Here is a 22,501-nt window from a genome sequence, read left to right as displayed (position 1 = left end):
ACTATGCTCAAAAAACAACGTAGTATCTTCATTAATTCATATGTCCATTTTTGCAACTCTAAATAGTCAATGATGTAAAAATCAAATGATTGAAAAAACAGAATTTTAATTAGTCAGGCTACCCTAATTCATGTATTTAGCAAAGAACAATTAAGTGATTAGCAACTGCTTTGAACAGGCCATTATGCATCATGGCCCAGACGGCTTTTTCAAGACGTTTATAATTTCCATAATAGCCGTATTTTATTTATTTAAAAATTAAAGCCATACATATACCTTTAACAGATCCTGGACCACTTGTCTATGTCCAAAATAGCAGGCCAGATGAAGAGGTGTCCAGCCCAAATTAGACTTACTTCTTCCTAAAAAAAAAAAAGGAAAGAGGTATTTTTAGATGTTACTGAGGTAACTGAACAATAAAATTAATTTCTCCTTAATACTCTGCTCCAACACATTGGCCGGTGGCTCCCTTTCACACTGCACTGCTGATGAGTGAGAGGCAGGAGACATGACACTGTAATACATGTTCTGAGCGAGATGGGTCAGAACTCAAAGGACACAGATTCTGCAGCCACCTTCCTAACTCGACGTCCTCACTCTTAACAGGGTGGAAGGAGACTTGATGGGGGTTACATTCAAACTGGTCTGCGGCTCTAAGGTGCCGAGCGAGTGTCTAACCACCCCGCCATCAGCAAACGAACACGTGGGTCTCTTGGCACAGCATTTCCTGAAAAGCACCTCTTGTTGAAAACCTGTCCCATGTCAGGAGAGTGGACAGAAAGGGGAACTGGGAACCAATCTTTCCTGCAGCGTTTAGCAAGCTGTCGGCGCTGCAGGCGGTGACTGAAAACAGAGCCTTGACTTCAGATAAAATCACAGGTAATGAGGATAAGTGTTACCAGCATGGGAGAGTCCAACTAGATAACAAGAACCCAAATTAAAAGCAACGAAATGTCAGATCCCAGCTGAGGAGAGGTATAAAACAACTGAGCGTGGTGAAAACGAGCTACATTAATTCAATTTAGGAAAAAAAAAATAGGGCATTATAGCTTAGAGCTGAGAGAGCTTCAGAAGATCTCCAAAATTCCAAATGAAGCTTGAGAGAATACAGCCTATGAAAGCCGTGAAAGCCCACCACCGCCCCAGAGGGTCTCCCGAAGCCCAGCAGCAGGCTGCCCGGCTCTCCCTGGGAGGAGGTGGAGGTTAACAGCTGCCCTCGGCTCCTGGATTTCAGGTTTGGGGCCAACAGAAAGCCCACCACCAGCCTCAGTGTACCCAGAACAGGGCTCTAAGAGCTCCCAGAGGGACTGTCACCGCCAACAGTGTCCCTGTGACTGTTTGCCACTTACCAAACTCCTATAACTGTTCCCTCTCAAATGGGTGCCCTCTGGAACCCCTAATTCCACAGGCAATACGTCCTAGAGCCATGGTCTACTGCATGGAACATTTCTCTTTACCCTCTGTCCTTAACCTAGCTCTTCCTGATGACAATGACTCTCCTTCATCCCTCGGGCGGGAGGCTCCCCCGTTCCCACACCCCCACTGGTCCTCACGGCACAGAGCCACGTGAATTCCCACGTCAAAACCCAACGTGGTCTTTGGTCAATGACCTCTCTCATGTTACAACCCCTCCTCTGAGGCTTCTGACATTAAGCACCGCTACCAGCCCTGCAAATGCTTTCTCTGCCGCCATCTACCGGCCTCCAGTGGCTCACCCCTCACCAGTTAACTCTGGGCAGCAGTCTTTCTCCCTGCAGCAAATCCTGCCACCATCCTAGGGGTGACTACTACGAGCCAGTATACTGGTGTCTCCGATTCTCAGCTTCCCTCACTTCCCCGCAAACCTGGCCTCTGCTCCACATCAGGTACCCAACCCCAGGGCCAGAGTCTGGATGTCATCACGTCTGAACTCAGGAACACAGAGTGCCCACTTTCCCACTTCCTCACACAGGCAAACCCCCAGACTTGCTCTTCAACTGAACTGACCCTCCAGTTCTTTAATCGCTTTCCCTCTATGTAAATACCCCCACCATCTTCACTTCCTTCGGTAAATCCAGCATATATTTCTTGGTCCCTCACTTCAACAATATCCTCAATATCCTATCTTTGTCACAGCAGCCTAGAAAAACCCCAAAGCCTGATAAACACACTAGCTCAATTTTTCTATAACCACACCCAGGTTGCTAACAGTGGTGGAAGAAAAATAACAAAACCTTGTGGATTCATGGCTCCATAAAGTCAGGATCTCATACTTCAGCAAAGCCTTCACTGCTGCCCGGCAATCCTTTCCACACTGCCGTGCAGGTGTCCCTCCTATGTTCCAGCACAGGTATTTCAATCCTCACCACTCCCCTCAAGCCTCTTACCCAGACACCTGCCTCTTAGCAAATGATCTGATCTCTTAGCTTCACAAAGAAAAGAGAAGCTTTCATAGGATTCCCTGGGCTTCCTGGCACCAAATCCACCCCATACCTCTACCCACAGGCGCCCATCCTTCCTCCTGAGGCCTCAGAATCATCACACTTCCTGGATCCTGGATCCCATGCCCCCCTGCTTCCCAAGTACTCCTTTTCCTCATCCTCAACCTCTCCCTCTTTAGTTGAGAATAGGAAGGAGCAGGTGAGGATTTGCGTCTCATCCACCTAACAAGCAAAAGCACCCAACCCCCCCCCCCCAGTCCCGGGCGCCCTCCGGCCCTTGTCCTCCTCACTCTCCTCCCCCCCGCCCAGTCTTCACGCTTCCCACCTTGCGTTCCCTCCCATCAGCTACCCACCCACTGCAGACCAGGTTCATTTCCCACCACATCACTAAAACTGTCCTCAACTTTTACCAATACATGGTGTCACTGGATCCTAGGGGCACTTTTCAGCAGCCAGCGTACCGCGTCACTGGACGGCATCTGACAGCCCAGGTCAAGAGCCTCCACAGCTCTGCACTTCTTCCCAGGGCTCTGTGGAAACTCCACTTTCTCTGATTAGCCTTCATTACTAGAATCTCCAATAACCACACCTCTTGGCCCCTTCTCACTGCTTTGTTTATAGGCTCTTCACTTCAAAATCCATATTTCCATTTCCAACTCTCTACTATTCACCTCCATTTGGACGATACAAGAATACCTTACGCTCAGGAGGTACAAAGCTGAATTCACTTACCTTACACATACACATGTACACAGAAAAAACACCTGTTCCCCCTCCCACATCGTTTTCACAATGAACTGCCCCATTATTCACCTCCCTTCTCAAGTCAGAAATAAGCACCACTCTTGTCTGCCTTTCTCCTTTTCACCCCCGCCCAACTTAATCAGTCCTATCAATTCTACCTCCTAAATGTTAACGATACCTACTTTTCACCATTCCCATTGCTTCTACTCCCATTTAACCACAACAGTCTCCTCTGAGTTGCTGCTTCTGAACGGGTCTCCTCACCATCTAGTGCTTCCACATGGGATTCTGAATCAAGAAGTCAAAATTTACAGAATCCTAAATAATTCTTAAAATACTCCAAATACCAGTAAAAATGTTTAAAAAAAAACAAGGGCCATACTCTACAAGTTCTTGATAATCTTTAATAATTAAAATCCACTTTTTAATTTCACTTTGGTAAATAATGTAGCAGAGATACTTTCCCCTATCAATAAATCAGTATCTACATAAAAAATAAGCAAATAAATGAGCTATTAAGTCACGAAATAAAAATGCTCCAGATATCCTTTATACTCTTTACAAATTATGGACACCCAAAATTTTTTATCAATAAGAAATATCAAGTTTGGAAATATTTACAGAAAACTGTACCCTATACTGAGTATTAAACACTGGGAAACACCAGCAGACGTTATGGGTAATACTCAAGTAATTTCCCATGCAGACCTTCCAGCAAAGCAACAGGACAGCACTACACAAAATCATGTGTTGAGGGCTTCCCTGGTGGCGCAGTGGTTGAGAGTCTGCCTGCCGATGCAGGGGATACGGGTTCGTGCCCCAGTCCGGGAAGATCCCACATGCCGCGGAACGGCTGGGCCCGTGAGCCATGGCCGCTGGGCCTGCGTGTCCGGAGCCTGTGCTCCGCAACGGGAGAGGCCACAACAGTGAGAGGCCTGCCTACCACAAAAAAAAAAAAAAAATCACGTGTTCATGTTGCCGATATAAGCTCTTATTTTGCTTTCAAAAACTTATCTTTTAGATCACTCATAGAATTTATACAAAGCATGCTATGCGTATAAACATATTAGTATTTATTTCATTTGCAAGAATGTCTCGCCATTAGCAACAGACGGGACCATGAACACACACTCGTAACGGCAACAGCTACAAGCCAAACTGCCCAATTAGCTCTTCCTTTGTGCCCCTAGCCTAGAAGTGTTGACCTTAACCTTCAAATGCACGTCAGTGCTTCTCTCTCCCCCTTAAACTTGACATTAGTGGATTCCTCCCAACCAGTAACATCTCTATGTTGATTGTTGAGCTTTAATTCTTGCAGAAGAATTATACTACACTTTACCATTTTCTCAATTTCTCAGGGTTTGGAAAAACAAAATGAGATAGAAAAGAAAACCAAGAAATGCCAGGCACAGTGATTCCCATATGGAGACACTCACACCCCCAGCCCCAGCCCTCCCCACTCACTTCTGTTGGGTGAACTCACATCACCTGATTACCTTGTTCCTCTACATAAACCCTTCAAACTGCCCTTCAGACAAGTCTGACTGACAGGTATAATGAGGGTGAAATTTTGAAAAAGCAGTAACATCTGTCTCTCAGTTTTACATTTCCAAGTAGGTGACTCTCCACTAACTAGCCTGAGGCAACCATGGGGGGGGGGGGTGATCGGTAGAAAGTAAAGGGTTGCTGAAGATCATCAAACCAGGCATGTTTCTGGCATTCAAAACAGAACCCCAAGGCAAAGATTAAGAACCGGGTTTCTATTGAAGGATGAGAAGGATTTTTAGAATTCCTTTAGCATTCCAAGAACCGACTCAGACTATAATTTCTGGACAACTCAGAGCGTGGTTTCTTCACTGCTACGAAGGTAATACTCCTTCCACACGGAGGGTGAGGCCATGAAGTTTGCTGCTCTATGACAGGAGGAGAATGTGACACAGCAGAACAAAATACCCGTCAGTGACAGAGGGCTGTGGGAGAGGTAAAGACGTAAAACGGCGCATGCGGCTCCTGATTCTAAGCCCGGAGAGTGAGATAAGTCGTGAGTGAGAACAGGCAGTGGCATGTAGGATGCTAGGAAAAGGTCCCCTACCAGGCCACCTAGCCTAGCACCAACCTGCACGGTGGCCACGTCAAAGCAAACTCAGTAGTGCAGGCAGCGGGAAGGCCAAATGTTGGCTACCTAGAGCTGCTCCGAGCCCCCATGGGTCACTCAACACCCCCAAGGCCACACCCACAGGAGTGTGGCCGAGGTGAACCAGCAAGCCTAGGCCACGGGCCAGAGGGAGACATGAGAGGTTCAGGGTGACACAAAGCCAGCAAGAGCCAGGATGAGACTCCCAACACAGCCAAGGAGCACCACCTGTGCTTATGAAAAACCTGCATTTGACTCTGAGTTTTACTTCAGCTACAAATGCTTCAGGGGCACTAGGAAGACAGGTTACCAAGGAACCAAGGCCGTCCACACAGAACAAGGCTCGCCTTGACATTTACAGGCCACCTCAGGTGAGACGGGGAGGACACAGGTGAGAGGCTCTGGGAGGCCAATCATTTATCAAAAGAGCTACTGAAATGGAGGGACCCAAAGACTTATATTTAGTCCTCCAAACTCCCAAAATGAGAAGGCGCTTGTTGAAATGTCAGAGCCAATTTAGAAAATAAAGCCTATTTCTCTGCACCCCTGAGTTTAATATACTTGTAACCTTGCTACACAAGGCACATTGTGATTTGGCTGCTGCCTACCCACCTAGCCTTATCCCTCACCCCTCCTGCCTGCAAAAGCCCTTGCCATCTGGGCTGCTTCTCACCTCAGGACCTTGGCATATGACGTTTCTTCTGCCTTGACCCCCTTTCTTCTCTATTTTTACTTGGTTAAGTCTACGTACTCTTCATATATCACCTTAGAATAATTTCCTCCAAGAAGCTAATCCTTCGAGTTCCAGTTACATACTTCTTATATGTTCCCTAACACCCTGCACTTCATAGCTTCCATATTCTGTACATATTGTGCAACGCAGACTAGTGTGAGCTAGTAATCTACTAATCTCAGTGAGGGTAGGATCCTGTCTGACAATATTTCTAAGGTACTTCACACGCTTCACCTACAACGTCTTCGAGAAAAAGAAATTATCATAGCATGCATCCTGTGGACTCGGGGGTCACCCTTGTAGTTCATAAGGTTTAGGACCCATGACAATATTAAGACTGGATCTCAATTTCTCTGACTTAGAGGGGAGGAGGAGAGTATCCACTCTTATGGGGGTTCTTCCTAGGATAAGAGATGAAAATTTATTTCAAGTTCAGAAAGATTAGTGCTAAATAAATGATAAAGTAGTGCATACTCATAAGAAAAAGCTAAAAAATCCATTCAAAGGTTACCTTTGCAGTTAATGTCAGCAGTTACTTCATTCCTTTCCATGGTTTCCAATAACTGTCTTACTTCTTCAGCGTTGCCGTTTCTGGCATGATGGAGAAGCTGTTGCTCTGCTTCTGTGCTCATTTCTAGATTTAAAAAATAATAACATTGCTATTATGGAAGAACATATATTAGCTTTTGGATATTATCTAACAGATAAAAGGGAAAAAAATCATCTTCATTCTGCAGCTAATAAGATAGACACAAGAACTGATTAAATGAATCAGCTGCAGGGCCAAAACTTGACCTTGAGACTCCGTGCCCTTTGTATTATTACTGAAGAAGTGCACTGGACATCTGAGCAAGTTTCTTACTCTCTCAAAGCTTCCGTTTCCTCACCTGCAAAATACAATCAACCTCATGACCTGTTTTAAGACTGTGTCTATGAAAGGTATTTTGTAAATAGTTATTAGTACAACATCAATAACCAGATATAAAGTTAAAATACGGCAATTCAGCAGTTTGTATAGAAATATCATAAGGCTGAAATGTAAATTAACACAATGTGAGAAACTTGTGAGAAAATAAATTACAGATAAGGATCCTGGAGCTACGATACTTACAAATAAACTCTCATATTTTCTTCCCAAGCCTCAAGCCAACTATAAAGGACTACAACCAAATTTAAAGCACTGATGTCAAAACGTTATGAACAGCAATTCCCAGAAAAAATACAAATTTCTTTCATACTAATAATCAGTTAAATGCAAATAAATCAAACACAATGATATTTTTTTGCCTACCTGATTAGCAAAGATAAAACAATTAAACACACCAAATGCTGGAATTAACAAAAAATGTGCACTCCAGTAAACTGCTAATAATATTAGGCATATTATATATTATAATAACATTCACACAATCCTTCATATGTTGCAGAGGGAGAGGCAACAATTTGACAAGATGAAATAATTTCAAAATACACAGAGGGTTCCAGGAGATAGCCAAGTAACAAATACCAAGGATCTGTCTCCCCACCTACACAACAACTGCACTGGCCAACTCTGTCTGATGTAACTAACAATTCTTTGGAACTCTGGAACCTCCAGAAGGCTTGCAACTGCCAGGGAAGACTTGGAAGCTAAATGTGGTTAATTTCAGCTCTTAGGGGTAGCAGCTCCCTACCCCCACCTCCAGCCACTCAGCAGGCACCTGTGCATGTGCTTCTGGAGCAGCTTGCTGGAGCCCACCATCAGCAAAAAGGACCCTGTCCTCCAAATACTGGGGAGGCAGGCTCTGATCACTGATCGCTGCTTCTGACCACAGAAATGCAGACAAAGAAGTGGGCAGCCATTGTTGTTGCACCGGCACCCTTGCTGCAAGCCTCTCCGGTGGCCTGGACTGCCAGAGGATTTAAAGGGCCAGCAACCTTTTTCCCCCCTCTTCTTTTTTTCTGTTTTCCCGCTTAAATTTCCCCTTAATTTCCCTCTTTTAAAGACTAGGACATTCACAAACAACTGCATATATGGGGAAAATTACAATGTGACTGTTCATGCCCACCAAAGTCTCAAAAAAGACATGGGACAACCTTAAGTTTAGGCTGGCCCTCAGCAGAAAAGCAGTCTACAACAATCAAAAAGAAACAAACAAAAAAATGACAAAAAATTAGCAAACCCCTAGGAAGAGGAGTATTTGATTTCTAGAGTTACTACATTAGATTCAAATGTCCAGTTTTCAGCAGCCCAAAAAAAAAAAAATCACAAGGCATATAAAGAAAACAGGAAAGCAGGGCCCCTTCAAAGGAAAAAAATAAATCAACAGAAACTGTCCCTGAAAAAGGACTGATGGCAGATATTCTAGACAAAGACTTCAAAAAATGTCTTAAAAATGCTCAAAGAACTAAATGAATATATGAAAAAAGTCAAGAAAATGTATGAACAAACTTAAAGAGACAGAAAGCCTAGGGAATTCCCTGGTGGTCCAGTGGTTAGGACTCCACGCTTTCACTGCCCAGGGCTCAGGTTTAATCCCTGGTTGGGGAACTAAGAACCCACAAGTGCATGGTATGCCCTCCAAAAAAAAAAAAAAAAAAAAAGCATGGCTAGATTGCATATAATTTCTTAGATTGTAAATATGTCTATATTTTCTTGAATTTCAGAAGGAAATTTTTTTAATAACAATTTTTCCCCTGAATTTTGTTTAGACAGAACAATGGTGAAAGTATTCTTTAGCTGTGGGTGGAGAAAATAAGAGATGTCCTAAGAGAATAAAAGCCTAAAAGGAAACCAAAAAGAAATTTTGCAGCTGAAAAGTACAATAACTGAAATGAAAAATTCACTTGAGGGATTCAAAAGCAGATTTGAGCAGGCAGAAGAATCAGTGAACTTGAAGATAGGACAATAGAAATATCATTTTCCTGTTTTTTTTTTTTTTTTTTTTGGCAGTACGCAGGCCTCTCACTGTTGTGACCTCTCCCGTTGCAGAGCACAGGCTCCGGACGCACAGGCTCAGTGGCCATGGCTCACGGGCCCAGCTACTCCGTGGCATGTGGGATCTTCCCGGACCGGGGCAGGAACCCGTGTCCCCTGCATCGGCAGGCGGACTCTCAACCACTGCGCCACCAGGGAAGCCCCCTTTTCCTGCTTTTTAAGAATGAATCAAAGAACATTTGAAGTAAGTATCTTCAGAACATACTAGAAATTGTTTATTATTACCTTGGGTTCTCACTACATTGGGTTTACAGAAAAAAAAATTTTTTTTTAAGTTTTTCAACTTCTGTAAAATAAATATGAAGAGGGTAAAATTAAATCTATTATCTACTTAAACAGTTCATTATAATATATTAACCACGACAGCTGCTCATTAGTGCTGCAATTGGAATTAAGAGTTATTCAAAGGTTTGCTGAGTACCCATCAATGACAGAGACTGCTACAGGCACTGGAGGTATGATGATGGACAATACAGTCCCTGTCCCCCAGACAGGGCAAACATGCACACAATCATATCAAATGTGCCAAGTACAGTAATGAACAAGGGACAGTGGCTGTACAGAGGACAAAGGGAATGATCAGCCCTTTACCTGCATTAGTATGGGAAGGAATCACAGAGAAAGTGAAATTTAAGCAGGGACTTGAAAAATGAGGTCACCAAGACCAGCAGGATGAAGAAGGTTTCCAACCCTGATGGACAACTGTTACACCAGAAACAATCTTGGTTGAAGATGTGATTCCATTTGGTCGTGGTGAGTTTGAGATTCCTGTGGGAAACAGAGAGGGAGATGTCCAATAAGCAATCAGCTAATACCAGCCTGAGCAAAAGAAAGTTTAGGCTTGGGCTTCCCTGGTGGCGCAGTGGTTGAGAGTCCACCTGCCGATGCAGGGGACATGGGTTGATGCCCCGGTCCGGGAAGATCCCACATGCGGCGGAGCGGCTGGGCCCGTGAGCCATGGCCGCTGAGCCTGCGCGTCCGGAGCCTGTGCTCCACAACAGGAGAGGCCACAGCAGTGAGAGGCCCGCGTACCGCAAAAAAAAAGAAAGAAAGAAAGAAAGAAACAAAAAGAAAGTTTAGGCTAGAATTAAAATGGGGGGAGTTATCAGCACGTCAGTAGTCATTAAAATCATAGGGGTAAATAAGACCTCTTACTGGGAGAAGACCAACACTGAAGGTGAAGGCGGCCAGTCACTATGATCCAGCAAGAAAGGTCTAAGCACGGACAGGGGGACAGGAGAGGGCGATAGCTCTGAAACCAAGAGGCGAGAGTGTTTCAAGAGGTTGGATAGGTGTGAAATGTCAAAGGAAGAGCAAGGACAAGGCCTGAAAATGCCGACTGGTTTGGCAGCTAGGCCACTGATGAGCTCAAGAATACTTTAAGTAGAAATGACAGAGGCAAATAGATGTGGGTAAATTGAGAGTGAAAGTGGGATGATGGGGAGAGAGTACAGCAGATTCCTTGAAAGCAACTCTGTTTTGAAGGGCTGGGGATAGCTTCAGTTTTCGGATATTAGATACCTGGGCACGTTCGTAGGTTGTGGGGCAAGAGACAGAAGAGAGGAAAAGCTTGAAAGACAGGAGAAAGGAGGGAAGAGAGATGAAAAAGATCCTAGAGGAGCCTGAAGTAGGTGGATGAAAAGCCCAAGCAAGGATCAGCCTTGAAAAGAGGAAGCACCACACTAAGGCCGGGGGCAGGGCAGAGGGTAGTTAAGGGGCCGGTGGGGAGCTGAGCAGAGCTCCTTCCTGTCTGACGCTGCCAATTTCCTACGAAGATAAACAGATTCTTAGGTATCTTCATAGGCAAGAGGAGTCTTACTATGAGACAGGATGGGGAGGGGGGCATGGAGGGGAGAGGTAACAGAGGTAAATAGGTTGTTTGAAAATTAAAAAGGGTACAAGGCCAGTTAAATTTCACCAAGACAGAAAATTAAAACTCTTGTTGCTCTATGCCTAAATTCCATATCTGTTCATTTTAACACAGGCACCTGTCTGATTAAAAAATATTCTTAAAACAATTCATTCTCTCCTTTTTAAAGCAATTTCCCACCACATCCATTAAAACTAGCTACTCTACCTACAGGCTGAGCAGACTCTAAAGGTGTGCCAACTGTAACACCTAGGACTTAGTCAAATAAGCAAGACCTTGAGGGTAAATTCCAAAATGCAAACAGGCATTTTCAACACTTTTCCTTTATAAACTTCTATTACTTTAGAAAGGAGTGGTAGGAGTTGCGGGGTGGGCTGACACTTCCCCCATCTCCCTTTAGAAACAATTTTGTAAAATCATATATACATTTAGAACGTACTTCCATAAACAAATTACTTTATGTTAGGAGCAGAAAACAGTAAAAACACAATTTTATAACAAAATTATTTCCTAGTGGCTCTAACACCCAGTCAAAATAGCACAACTCCAAAAATACCTGTAATTTAAAGACCAAGCAAACTTCTTAAAATGATAGCTGTACTACAGTAAAACAAAATGATCATTCTGTTCCTTTCAGCTATGCTGCAAAGAAACTCAGAAGATGTTCCAAACCAAGACATAAAAACATTCATTGTTTTTTCTTCATCCAAGAACCATTATAACTAAAAGTCCACTGCCGTCTATGCAGACCTGAAGATTCAGAATTTGATACATCAATAGTACCCAAAACTTTATTCCTCAGGTCAGCATCTAGGTGGCCAGCTTGGGCTAGGAAGGTAGCCAGCTTGGGCTAGGAAGGTGCCCAACATGACATCCACAGGAAGCTGCAGTTTCCCCATCACCTCCAGGGCCAACAACACTTTCCCTATCTCTACTATCACAGTGTTACTATCAATAAACCCTTAGGGCTTCCCTGGTAGCACAGTGGTTGAGAGTCCGCGATGCAGGGGACACGGGTTCATGTCCGGGTCCGGGAAGATCCCACATGCCACAGAGCGGCTGGGCACGTGAGCCATGGCTGCTGAGCCTGCGCGTCTGGAGCCTGCGCTCCGCAACGGGAGAGGCCACAACAGTGAAAGGCCCGCGTACCGCAAAAACAAAAAATAAAGTAAAATTAAAAAAAAAAAAACCCTTAAATGAGCGCTGACCACGGTCCAGGCATTGTTCTAAACTTTGGTGACACACTAATGAATAAAAGCAGGCCTTACATTAGGATAAGTTATGTTTTATGTTATTATGTATTTTTAACATATATATTTATGTGTTTATATTTATATATATGTTTTATATATATATATGTATACACACACACATTTTTTTTTTTTGGCCATGCTACGCAGCTTGCAGGATCTTAGTTCCCTGACGAGGGACTGAACCGGGGCCACGGAAGTGAAAGCGCAGAGTCCTAACCACTGGACCACCAGGGAATTCCCAGTAACTTATGTTATACAGAAGTCAACTGCACAAAAAAATTACTATCCACATTTCTCAAGAGGTCTGACTTGCCATCTCCACTCCCAACCTCCACTAGATCCCCTTTATAAAACCTTCACAGCACCTTATTTTTGCCACAAATGTCAGTCTGTAGGTGCACATATGGTCATTTCTTTGGCTCTCCCTACACTACACTGTAAACTTAACGAGAAAAAGGGTCCCACATTTCTTATGTGTCCCCACTATATCCCTAGTACCCAGCAAGGTGCCTAGAACAGAGCAGGCAACCAAATATTAATTAAGTGGACAGATGGATGAACGCGGAATTAGTTTTTCAAGAACAAAGCAATATAACACACCATTGTAAAGCAATTATACCCCAATAAAGATGTTAAAAAAAGAACAAAGCAATACCGACAGGAAGGTCTAAGAGTAACATGTTCATTGTAAGTGGTACACCTTTATCCAGTGATCAAAAAATGAAGTTTTTTTTCCTTATATGCCACAGGAAATGAATTAAGATCATACCAAAAATCATACCTTTTTAAAATATACACTCCAGGATTACTGAGGATTATCACTGCTTCTTTAATTTGATACATCTTTAATTTATAAATAATTTGTGGTTAACAGTTAACTTTAGAAAAAATACAAAAATCAAAGAATTCAAATATTGAACAGATATTAAAAAACTTTCTTTGGACTCATGAGAGCTTATGTCAAAAGGCACTGCCTCTGATGTTTAAGCCAAAAGAAAGACAAGTAATCCCTTAATGTATCTTATGAGACTAGATTTGAGCCACATCCTATCAGCACATATAGTATTTTTCAGTATCTCTTTGTGGATGTTTTCAGCCACTCTTTTCACATTCACGCAATTCCAAACTCTGTTTTTAAGATTAATGAATGATTTTAATGGCCAAGAGAATGTTTTCGAGGAAATAACTAGTCAAAAACATTTTGAGCTTCAAAAACTAGGAGACTAGAGACTTTATGTTTTGCCTTATGTTTCCTCTCCTCCAAGGTCCACTGGGGAAGCCAAGCTTCTAATTCTAAATTATTTTGTGGAAAGTGAATTTCTGTTTTGTTGTTGTGTAAACACTGTATATTACCTAATTAAACTGGTCCCCATACTTGATAATCCATGCCACTAAATCCCCATTCACTAGTGGATAAATTCTGTGGCCCTAACAACTCTGAAATCTTGGCAGAGACCCTGAAACTTGTAGCTTAAAGGGCAATCAACATTCAATTCCGTCAGAGGTCTACTATTTTACAAGTTGAACTGCTACTTTTCTTTACTATTTCTACAGAATCAAAGTAGAAAATTCCTAGAGAAATCAAAGACAGTGAAGTTCAACAATCAGAGCTAATTCCCGAGTACCAGACACTCAGAATATTAAATGATGTGTCCTTTAACAGAGTTCTTAAAGATGTTTGAAGAGTTAAAATTCAAAGACCTCCAGGCTAACTTTATTCGATCATACATACAGCAATATTTAACTGGACATTATAAAACATCAGGAAAGTATGGTGAATCCTCAAAAACTTAAACACAGAATTACCATATGATCCAGCAATTCCACTTCCGAGTATATACCCAAAAGAATTTAAAGAAGGAACTGCTGAAAGAGATATCTGCACATTCATGATCACAGGAGCATTCTTCACAAGAGCCAAGAGGTGGAAGCAGCCCAAGTGTCCACTGGTAGATGAATGGATGAGCAAAATGTATATACATACAACGGACTATTATTCAGCCTTAAAAAGGAATGAAATTCTGAAACGTGACCCAACAATCATGAACCCTGAACACATCATGCTAAGTGAAATAAGCCAGACACAAAAGGACAAATACATGACTCCACTAATATAAGATACTTGGAGTAGACAAGTTCACGCAACCAAAAAGTAGAATGGTGGTTATTAAAAGCTGGGAGAGGAGAAAATGGGGAGTTAGTGCTTAATAGACAGAGTTTCAGTTTGGGATGATGAGAAAGTTCTAGAGATGGATAGTGGTGATGGCTACTGCACAGTATACTTAAAAATGGTTAAAAACATATGTTATATGTATTTTACCACAATTTTTTTTAAAAATGAGGGGGTTCAGTCGTTAAGACTTCACACCTCCACTGCAAGGAGCATGGGTTCAATCCCTGGTCAGGGAACTAAGATTCCACATGCCGCGCAGTTCGGCCCAAAAATTAAAAAAAAAAAAAAAAAAAAAAGAGGAAGTATCTGAAATTTGGCTCTAACAATTGAGAAACAGCTTTTGTACTATTAACAGAGCCAAAGGAAGCTAATTATTCAAAACTTGTTATGACTGTATGTTGTGATGATTTTTAAAATTCTCAGATACTGATTTTATGCTTGCTAATACATTATTAAAATAATATTTGAAATATACTGTATACTAGGGATTTGAATAGTGAGAAAAATTAAGTATTTATGAATACATATATTTTACAAACTAGTCTTTAAAACAAAAAAACCTCTAGTGTGCTCAGCACTACATTCCGAAGTACACTAGTTAGCTGCTTAATGGCGCTGTCTTCTTCCAATATTTTTCCTGCCAATATTGTATTTTTAATATAAGGAAAATATTAAAAAATTAAAGTGACTATGTTAAAACATGGCGATAGAAATAGAGTTTTGCTCTCAATCTTATTAGTTCCTAGCAAGCAATCATTAAGTTTTTTTATGTGATCATATATTCCTCAGTGTATGTATGTGTGTGTGTATATACCTATCTGTACATAGGCATATATGTATGTATATATAGATATATATATAAATATATATAAATATATATATATTTATATAAATATATTTATTTATATATTTATATATATAAATATAAATATTTATTAAATATTTATATAAATATAAATATATATAAATATAAATATATATGTATATACAGAACTATGACATTTGTGATAACACAAATAATTAAATGCGTTTTTTTCTTGGTTTAGAAATTTAGCTTTGGTAGATGGATTCACATTTAAGCTAAGACTGATTTTAGAGATGAAGAAACTGAAAAGCACAAAGATAAAGTTGATTGCCAAGGGTAAGGCTTTAATAGCCACAACCAGAATCTACAACTTCGTATCGAGGGATGAAATATTATTAATGCTGTATATTTATAAAACTCAATTCAGCCTCTAAAATTAAAGGTCTCTGATCCTAGTTATTGTTTCTGTATGAGCACTGAGGAAGCTGAATCTGAATTATAGCTTAATCCCCTCATTTTAAGAAGATTTACTGATTGAAATGAGACATCCAAAATATGGCCATTTAAGGAAAATGACAGCAAATTTTAAAGTCTATTTTAGGAAGCACTTGCCTTTTTTAAAACTATGAAATTAAATTAAAAATCACTTAATTTTTAATTCAGTGAAACTTTTTCTCTAACTTCAACAGGACCCTGTGTCCTGATAAATGACATCAACTCTTTTGCAGGAGAAACGATAGACACCTGGCTATAATTGTAATATGTCTTACTAGGGTTTGTAAGTCATTGAAATCAATGTAAAATGCCTATACCAAATTATTTACTTTATATTCGACTTATTTACATTACTGTCTCTTATTCACTACGTACCCACACTGACTTGGATGCCATAAAGGTATAAGAAAAGAACAAGCCTACTTGCTGCCTATTTATTTATTATTTTACCTTTATTCAGTCGAAAATGTAAATGTTTAACAAAACTGTTGAAAATGAAATAAGCTTCATGGCCTTGCTTTATGAAATTGTTTAAACCTTAGGTTGCTATACATTTTATCTGCTTCACAAACAAGAACTAACCCTCAGACGCAGCCCTGATTTCAATTTGAACTTTGTAGATTCTACTGTTAATAAATAGTTAATAAAAACTATTACCTATTGTTTCAAAACAGGTTTGGCCCATAGAAGCAAACGGCAGAGAAGTCCACAAATAAGATAAATACAGTTTTAGATAATAATACCAACCAGGAGGCTGATCAACTGTTACCTTCCAAGGAAAAAATTCCTTAAATTTTACATAAAATGTATTTAAATGTTTCCCATTTTATTTCACATTTGAAAATTATCTTCCAAGCTTAATGAAATGTGTAATAATACTGACCAGTTATCCACCATACGGCCAGAAGTTTCTCTTTAAAGGAAAACTTTAAACAACAAAGTAAAAACGTGGTTACTTTCCACTGTCACATGATAGGAAACTGTACAGTTAAAGACCACTTTCACTGTATAGTACAGTAATTTCCTATTTGCTGGCTGATGAATACAACTCAGAAAAAGTTAGTGACCTAGTATATCCTCTTACTTTAGGCATTAAAAAGTATTTCTTATACTTGCCCACCTTATTAGTGGATAAGGTCAGGTAAGAGGAAAAAATCCAACATTTCTAGGGATCAAGAACATCCTGTAAGATACTTGTATGACATTATGATCATCAATATATTCTGTACAGAATGCAAGAATCTTTTCTGACACGTCATTAACGAATCCTGGTGAGATTGGTATCAGCTGGTGGCTATACTGCTAACACCTGCCCTCTTCCTAGGCACTGGAAAGAATTTACAAATCAATAAAGTTCTAATTACCACCAGACTTGGCTTAACCACTTCAAATTTCTTACATGTGCTTGCTCTATCCTCCATATGTTATGAGTTAGGCTGATTTCCACTTTCTGTTGACTACTTTTCTCAGTGAATACACATAATGTACAAAAGCTCAGCTCCTAGCAATAGCAAGAGGTAGGAAACGGTCAAAGTGTCAAGTTTGAGGTATTATAATGATAGATATGTCTAAGTAAAATAAAGCCACGTGAAGAAAAAATTTGTTAAATAGACACTGCACCACGTTATCACACAAAAGGAATTGGCTGTATTTTTCTACCTAGTTGCTGGTTCTAAACAAGTATCATTTCCCTTTGCTTTGGGGGAAGAGTGGGAAAGCAATTTTCACAGAAATAACATCTAGCTGCTCTGAATTACAGGTGTTAAGTGCTGGGCAAATAATACCTGCAAGGCTGAGCAGCCTCCAGAGACAAGGATTAGCCAGTCCCCCCCTCCAAATTCCTGCTGATGAACAACGAGATATTTACCAAGTGTCATCTGATAAACAGACCCTGGCAAAACCCTACAATGATACACAACAACTGCTCCAGATAAATCTACTCAACTTTCAGCAGTTAACTCCTATTTTGCACATCAGTTGCTCAATGCTGGGAGAGTTGCTCGGCCTGAGAGAAAAGAAAAAGATAAATTTTAAAAGGTACGTTACTGACAGTTTTCTCCTCTCCCCCACCCCTCCCCATAGATTGTTAGATAGAGCCCTTAGTTTAGAACCTGGGGATGAAAAAAGGTTGAATTTTATAACTATTCTGTAATTAATACAGAGACCTTTAAAATTTCAGCTGCGGAATTCAGAAAATACACCTAGGCACACCGGCTGCAAAAAATTCGTTGCCTCCGAGTCAGACCACGAACATTGCTAAGCCATCAAAACAAATCAAAGTATTTTCCAAATTCTGAGTCAAGAGGTGTATCCAGATGCATCAATTACAATACAACGGCTGAGATTTTCAAGGAAAACACATCACTGATTTTAAAGCTGATTTCATTATGTTATCAGCTATCCACAAAAGCCTAATCGCTAAATTTGCAACATTCAAACAGTCTAGTTTAAGTTAACATAGTCTGCCAACAGTTCAACTTCACAATACAATCTGCATAAAGCAAAGACTTTCACAATTGAAAACCAATATTAACTACATCAGGATAACCCTTTTCAACGCCTCCTGCCAATCAGCAGGGCCCCCGGGTAACTGAATCCTTGTTTCTCTTGTGCTGCTGCCATCTTTCACACTGTTTCTGAATTCCTCTGATAGTCTTTCATGCTAGTAGAATGGAGCACGAGGTACACTGTGAGAATGCTCACGTGAACAGCTCGTGACTTCCACTGTGAATCAATCCTCTTCACGCCAGTAGGAAACTAAAAGTTGGAATGCACGCATCTAAGTACCGAGAAAGCAAGCAGCTAATGACTTAGTAGGGAATGCATGTGGCACCAGGACAAAGTCCTAGCACCCAAAGTGGAAATGCAACAAATGCCAGCATCCTGCTGCTTGTACAACTAACTTCCTCGCAGAGTTGGAGCAGCCAGGGACTTCGTGGAAGCCTAGCTCTGGCTCAGAGCCCGGCATCTCCAGGCCACGACCCTGACCATCCTCGGAGACGCGCGGGAGACGCGGCCTCGCCCCCCACCACGCGCGGACAGACCTCCCCCACCACCAGGCAAGGGGGGAGACCGTTCGCAGGGGAACCGGCCTAGGAAACTGACCTACGCTGTCACCCCGGCTCCCAGAGCTCCCGGGGTGGGGACCACAACCGCAGGCTCCCCGTCTGCCCGCCTCACGCCCAGGAAGCGGCCATCACCTGGCTCGCACCTCCGGAAGACTCGCGGCCCCACGGAACGTCGGTCTCGGGGATCCCTGCGCTGGGAACCGGGTGGAGCGCAAGGACGCCAAGCACCACTCCGCGAAGTGGCGCCGCCCCTCCGCGCGGCCGGCCCCACGAGCGCGCGCGCGCCCGGATTATTTACGGCAGACCAGTGCGGCACGTGACCGGCGCGCGGGCCTAGGGGCGCGCTCGGCACCCGGCCCCGCCCCCGGCCTGGGACGTCCCGCCCTTAGCACGCCCCAGTCCCGCCCAGACTACCTAGGATGGTTCCAGGCTTTGCCAACCGCAGCCAGGAAGGGCAGAGCCTTCGCCCTCCTCCCACCACGCCCCGACCCGAAAGATGGATGGACCCTACTTCGAAGCCGCGCCCCCGCAAGCCAAAGCAAATGTAAATACTGGGTTACTGCTCTGGAAATTTGTTATTAAGCCAATACATCACCCAGCTGCCCAGATTTTTTCTTTTCTGTTTTGGTTACTACTTTACCCGTGGGAACTTAACAGGCAGTGTAAATTAGCTGCACCTCTTTCTCTTTTCACATGTCAAAGAATGGTCTCTAAATGCTAACAGGTGTAAGCATGTTAAGATGTATATGAGTGAGGTATGCTTAAAGAGAGAAGGTTTTACAAATTTTCCTTCACTTCCTCCCTCCATCAAATATCTTTCATAAAGAGTCCACCTCTTCAGACTTGCACCAGGTCTAGCCAGAGCAGTTAACACATAGCCTATAATGTGAAGGTTCAAACTCTAGTGTAATTACACCCTTTTAAAAAATGCATAGCTGAAAAAGACAAAGGAAATTATGAGCATAGGGAAAAATTTTCAACTTTCTTGTATTTTCCAATGTATTTAATGAACATGTTCTTTTGTAATGAAAATTAATAGGTATCATTTTTCTTTTTTTTTAGGTATCATTTTTAAGGGACTGTAGATTTGCAGTCAAGTCTAGAAACATGTATTGAGAACCTATTACAGGCCAGTTGGTGATGCACTACGTGTGATACATGATGTGGCAGATCTCTTAGAATGTCTTTGGAGAACACAAGCAGCCTTGCTTATATATCCCAGCTTAGCATCATCTTTTATTAAGAAAAAAAGGGCACTTTAAGAGCACAATACTTCGACTGTAAATTGTGTGGTAACTAAGGCAGTCATATTTGCCTCACAAAGAAGAAACCTCAGAGCTTATTTTCTAAGGATACTGAATTATCTTCACAGCCAAAATAAAAATTGACTGCCAAAATAAAAATTGACTACCAAAATAATTTTCCACATGATTCCACAAAAGCCTTTATTCTCACTAACATGATTTAATTGCCTAAATTCACTACTCTCATTTTTTTCAATTCACTTTACTCTCTTCTTGAGTTTGTAAATGAAAACACATCCTAGCCAATAAGAGGATGAGAGTAACAGGAGGTAATCATCATGACTACCAATAAAAGAAGTTCTGATCTTGGTAAGATCACTCATTGTACATATTTTTACAGAAATATCTTTGATATTTATATAAACAATCTTTAGGAAAAGTTATCTCTTTGGCATTTTTATTTCTGACTAGTACAGATAAAAACACAACAATTCTTATTGTAGAACAGTACTATCCAATGGACTTTCTGCAATGATGGATATGTTCCATAATTCTATCTTGTCCAATACAGTAGCCACCGGCCACATATGCCTACTGAGCTCTTGAAATTTGGCTAGTGTGATTAAAGATTTGAATTTTTAATTTTACTTAATTTTAATTTAAATAGCCACATGTGGCTAGCAGCTACCATAATGGATAGTGCTGTTCTAGAACAAGAAAGCAATTACTATATTGCCCCCAGTTGTGTCATATTCTATTTTGAGAAATGTGTGGCAGACACAGAACATCTGGAAACAATAACTATTTTCTCCAAACTGTTTTCTGAGCTTGTGAGGAGGTAGATATTTTAACTTTGCAGATGGAGCATGTTAAAGTTACTACGTCACTCTTACCTACAATGCATGTAAGTAGGAATAGAACTGGTAGGTCTGGATGAATAGAAAAGGGATTTGGGAGTAACTAACCCTTTGCCCTGCCATTCCCGGGCCTGCCTGACCCAGCTGAAAAGTTAACCAACTTCAGATCACAATATGCTTCAACAGAATTACCCATTGCCTGGATCCACCTAGGATTCTTTTTTTTTTTTTTTTTTCTGCGGTACGTGGGCCTCTCACTGTTGTGGCCTCTCCCGTTGCGGAGCACAGGCTCGGGATGCGCAGGCTCAGCGGCCATGGCTCACGTGCCCAGCCGCTCCACGGCATGTGGGATTTTCCCGGACCGGGGCACGAACCCGTGTCCCCTGCATCGGCAGGCGGATTCTCAATCACTGCGCCACCAGGGAAGCCCACCTAGGATTCTTTTGTTCACTTGTTTCGGGAAACTTAGGAGGCCACAACTACTACTGCCCATCCCACATCCCAGTAATTCCCTCCAGAGTAGGATTCCCTCCAGATTACAGTACCCAATGTTTGTGTCCCTGCAGGTTTTGTCTTAAGCCTGAAACACCCCAGAATGCACTTCATGCACTGCATGTTTTAAAAACACTCCCCCCGGTGCCAGTGTGACTTTGAAGTGCTGCAGGAGCGCACTAAAGTCTTATTAAAAGGAGGATTTTATGAACTGAGACTTTGGGGAGGGCTTTGGGTAAATATTGCCTAGAATGCTGAAAAGTAGGTCAGATGTCATCGGGCAAATCCAAATAATTTGTTGAGTTGGAAATTAACCATCCCCTAAACCTACATATTAAGTGCTTTGTAGTTATTATTAACCCAAGACCATCAAGGCTATGATGTCATTGTTTTTTATCTCTTAAAAGCTGTCTAAATTTTTTTTGTCATTTGTGCCATACACAGATTTAATAACTGAAATGAGTTGGTATATTTTCAGATACTAAATTATTTTTATCTAGACTTAATTCTGTGCCTGTCCTTTTCCCAGATGTGTGACACACAGATGTCTAAGCAACTGCCTTCCACTAATGATTGATTTTGCTAGGTCCCCACACAAAAAGTTTAGGATGGTCCCCTCTATCTGTAGTTCCTTGATTGCTAGCAACAAGCGGTGACACTGGCTAACTTAAGCAAACAGGGAATATATTGCACAGTATCAAAAAACATCTGAAAATCTGGCCCAGCAAGGACAGGACTAGGGCACTTCCAGGGATCTGGGTAGGGGGAACTAGTCTACAAGTTTTCCAGGTTGCTACCACTGGCAAAGAATAATTTCCATTTATTTTTGTTTTCCTATCCTTTTGTCTTCCCCCTTCAGAAGAGGCAAAATTGAGAGAGAGACACACAGAGAAACAGACACCTTTTGGTGTACAGGGCAGGGTGCCTTGGCTGACAATCCCACAACACTACAGTAAGTCCCCTACATACGAACGAGTTCCATTCTGAGAGCACGTTCATAAGTCCAATTTATTCCTAAGTCCAACAAAGTTAGCCTAAGTACCCAACTAACACAATCAGCTATATAGTACTGTACTGTGATGGGCTTATAATACTTTTCACACAAATAATACACAGAAAACAAACACAAAGATAAACATTTTTAATCATATACTACAGTACCTTGAAAAGTATGGTAGTACAGTACAACAGCTGGCATACAGGGGCTGGCATCAAGTGAACAGGCAAGAAGAGTTA

The 22,501-nt window shown here is 41.7% G+C and overlaps 1 protein-coding gene across 4 annotated transcripts in view; it reads right to left on the bottom strand.

Moving 5' to 3' along the window:
- The window catches only part of OSBPL1A (oxysterol binding protein like 1A), a 213,516-nt gene extending 194,621 nt beyond the window's left edge, over window positions 1-18,895 (bottom strand). For 2 of the 4 annotated variants that reach the window (XM_049697555.1, XM_049697556.1), the window contains exons 1-3: window positions 9,600-9,749; window positions 6,543-6,665; window positions 277-362 (exon numbers count right to left, since the gene is read on the bottom strand). In XM_049697555.1, the coding sequence (XP_049553512.1) occupies window positions 277-362; window positions 6,543-6,663 (207 nt within the window). In that variant the 5' untranslated portion in view covers window positions 6,664-6,665; window positions 9,600-9,749. Of the gene's footprint in view, window positions 1-276; window positions 363-6,542; window positions 6,666-9,599; window positions 9,750-18,709 lie in introns of those variants that run through there. The other 2 variants (XM_033435290.2, XM_004273743.3) reach the window with 2 other exon arrangements.
- Between the last annotated feature and the right edge of the window lie 3,606 nt (window positions 18,896-22,501).

The sequence above is a fragment of the Orcinus orca genome, chromosome 15 (genome assembly GCF_937001465.1).
Source record: "Orcinus orca chromosome 15, mOrcOrc1.1, whole genome shotgun sequence".
NCBI classification, from domain to species: Eukaryota; Metazoa; Chordata; class Mammalia; order Artiodactyla; family Delphinidae; genus Orcinus; species Orcinus orca.
Note: the sequence above shows the minus strand (reverse complement) of the source record. Positions and strands in the feature narration are given on the sequence as shown.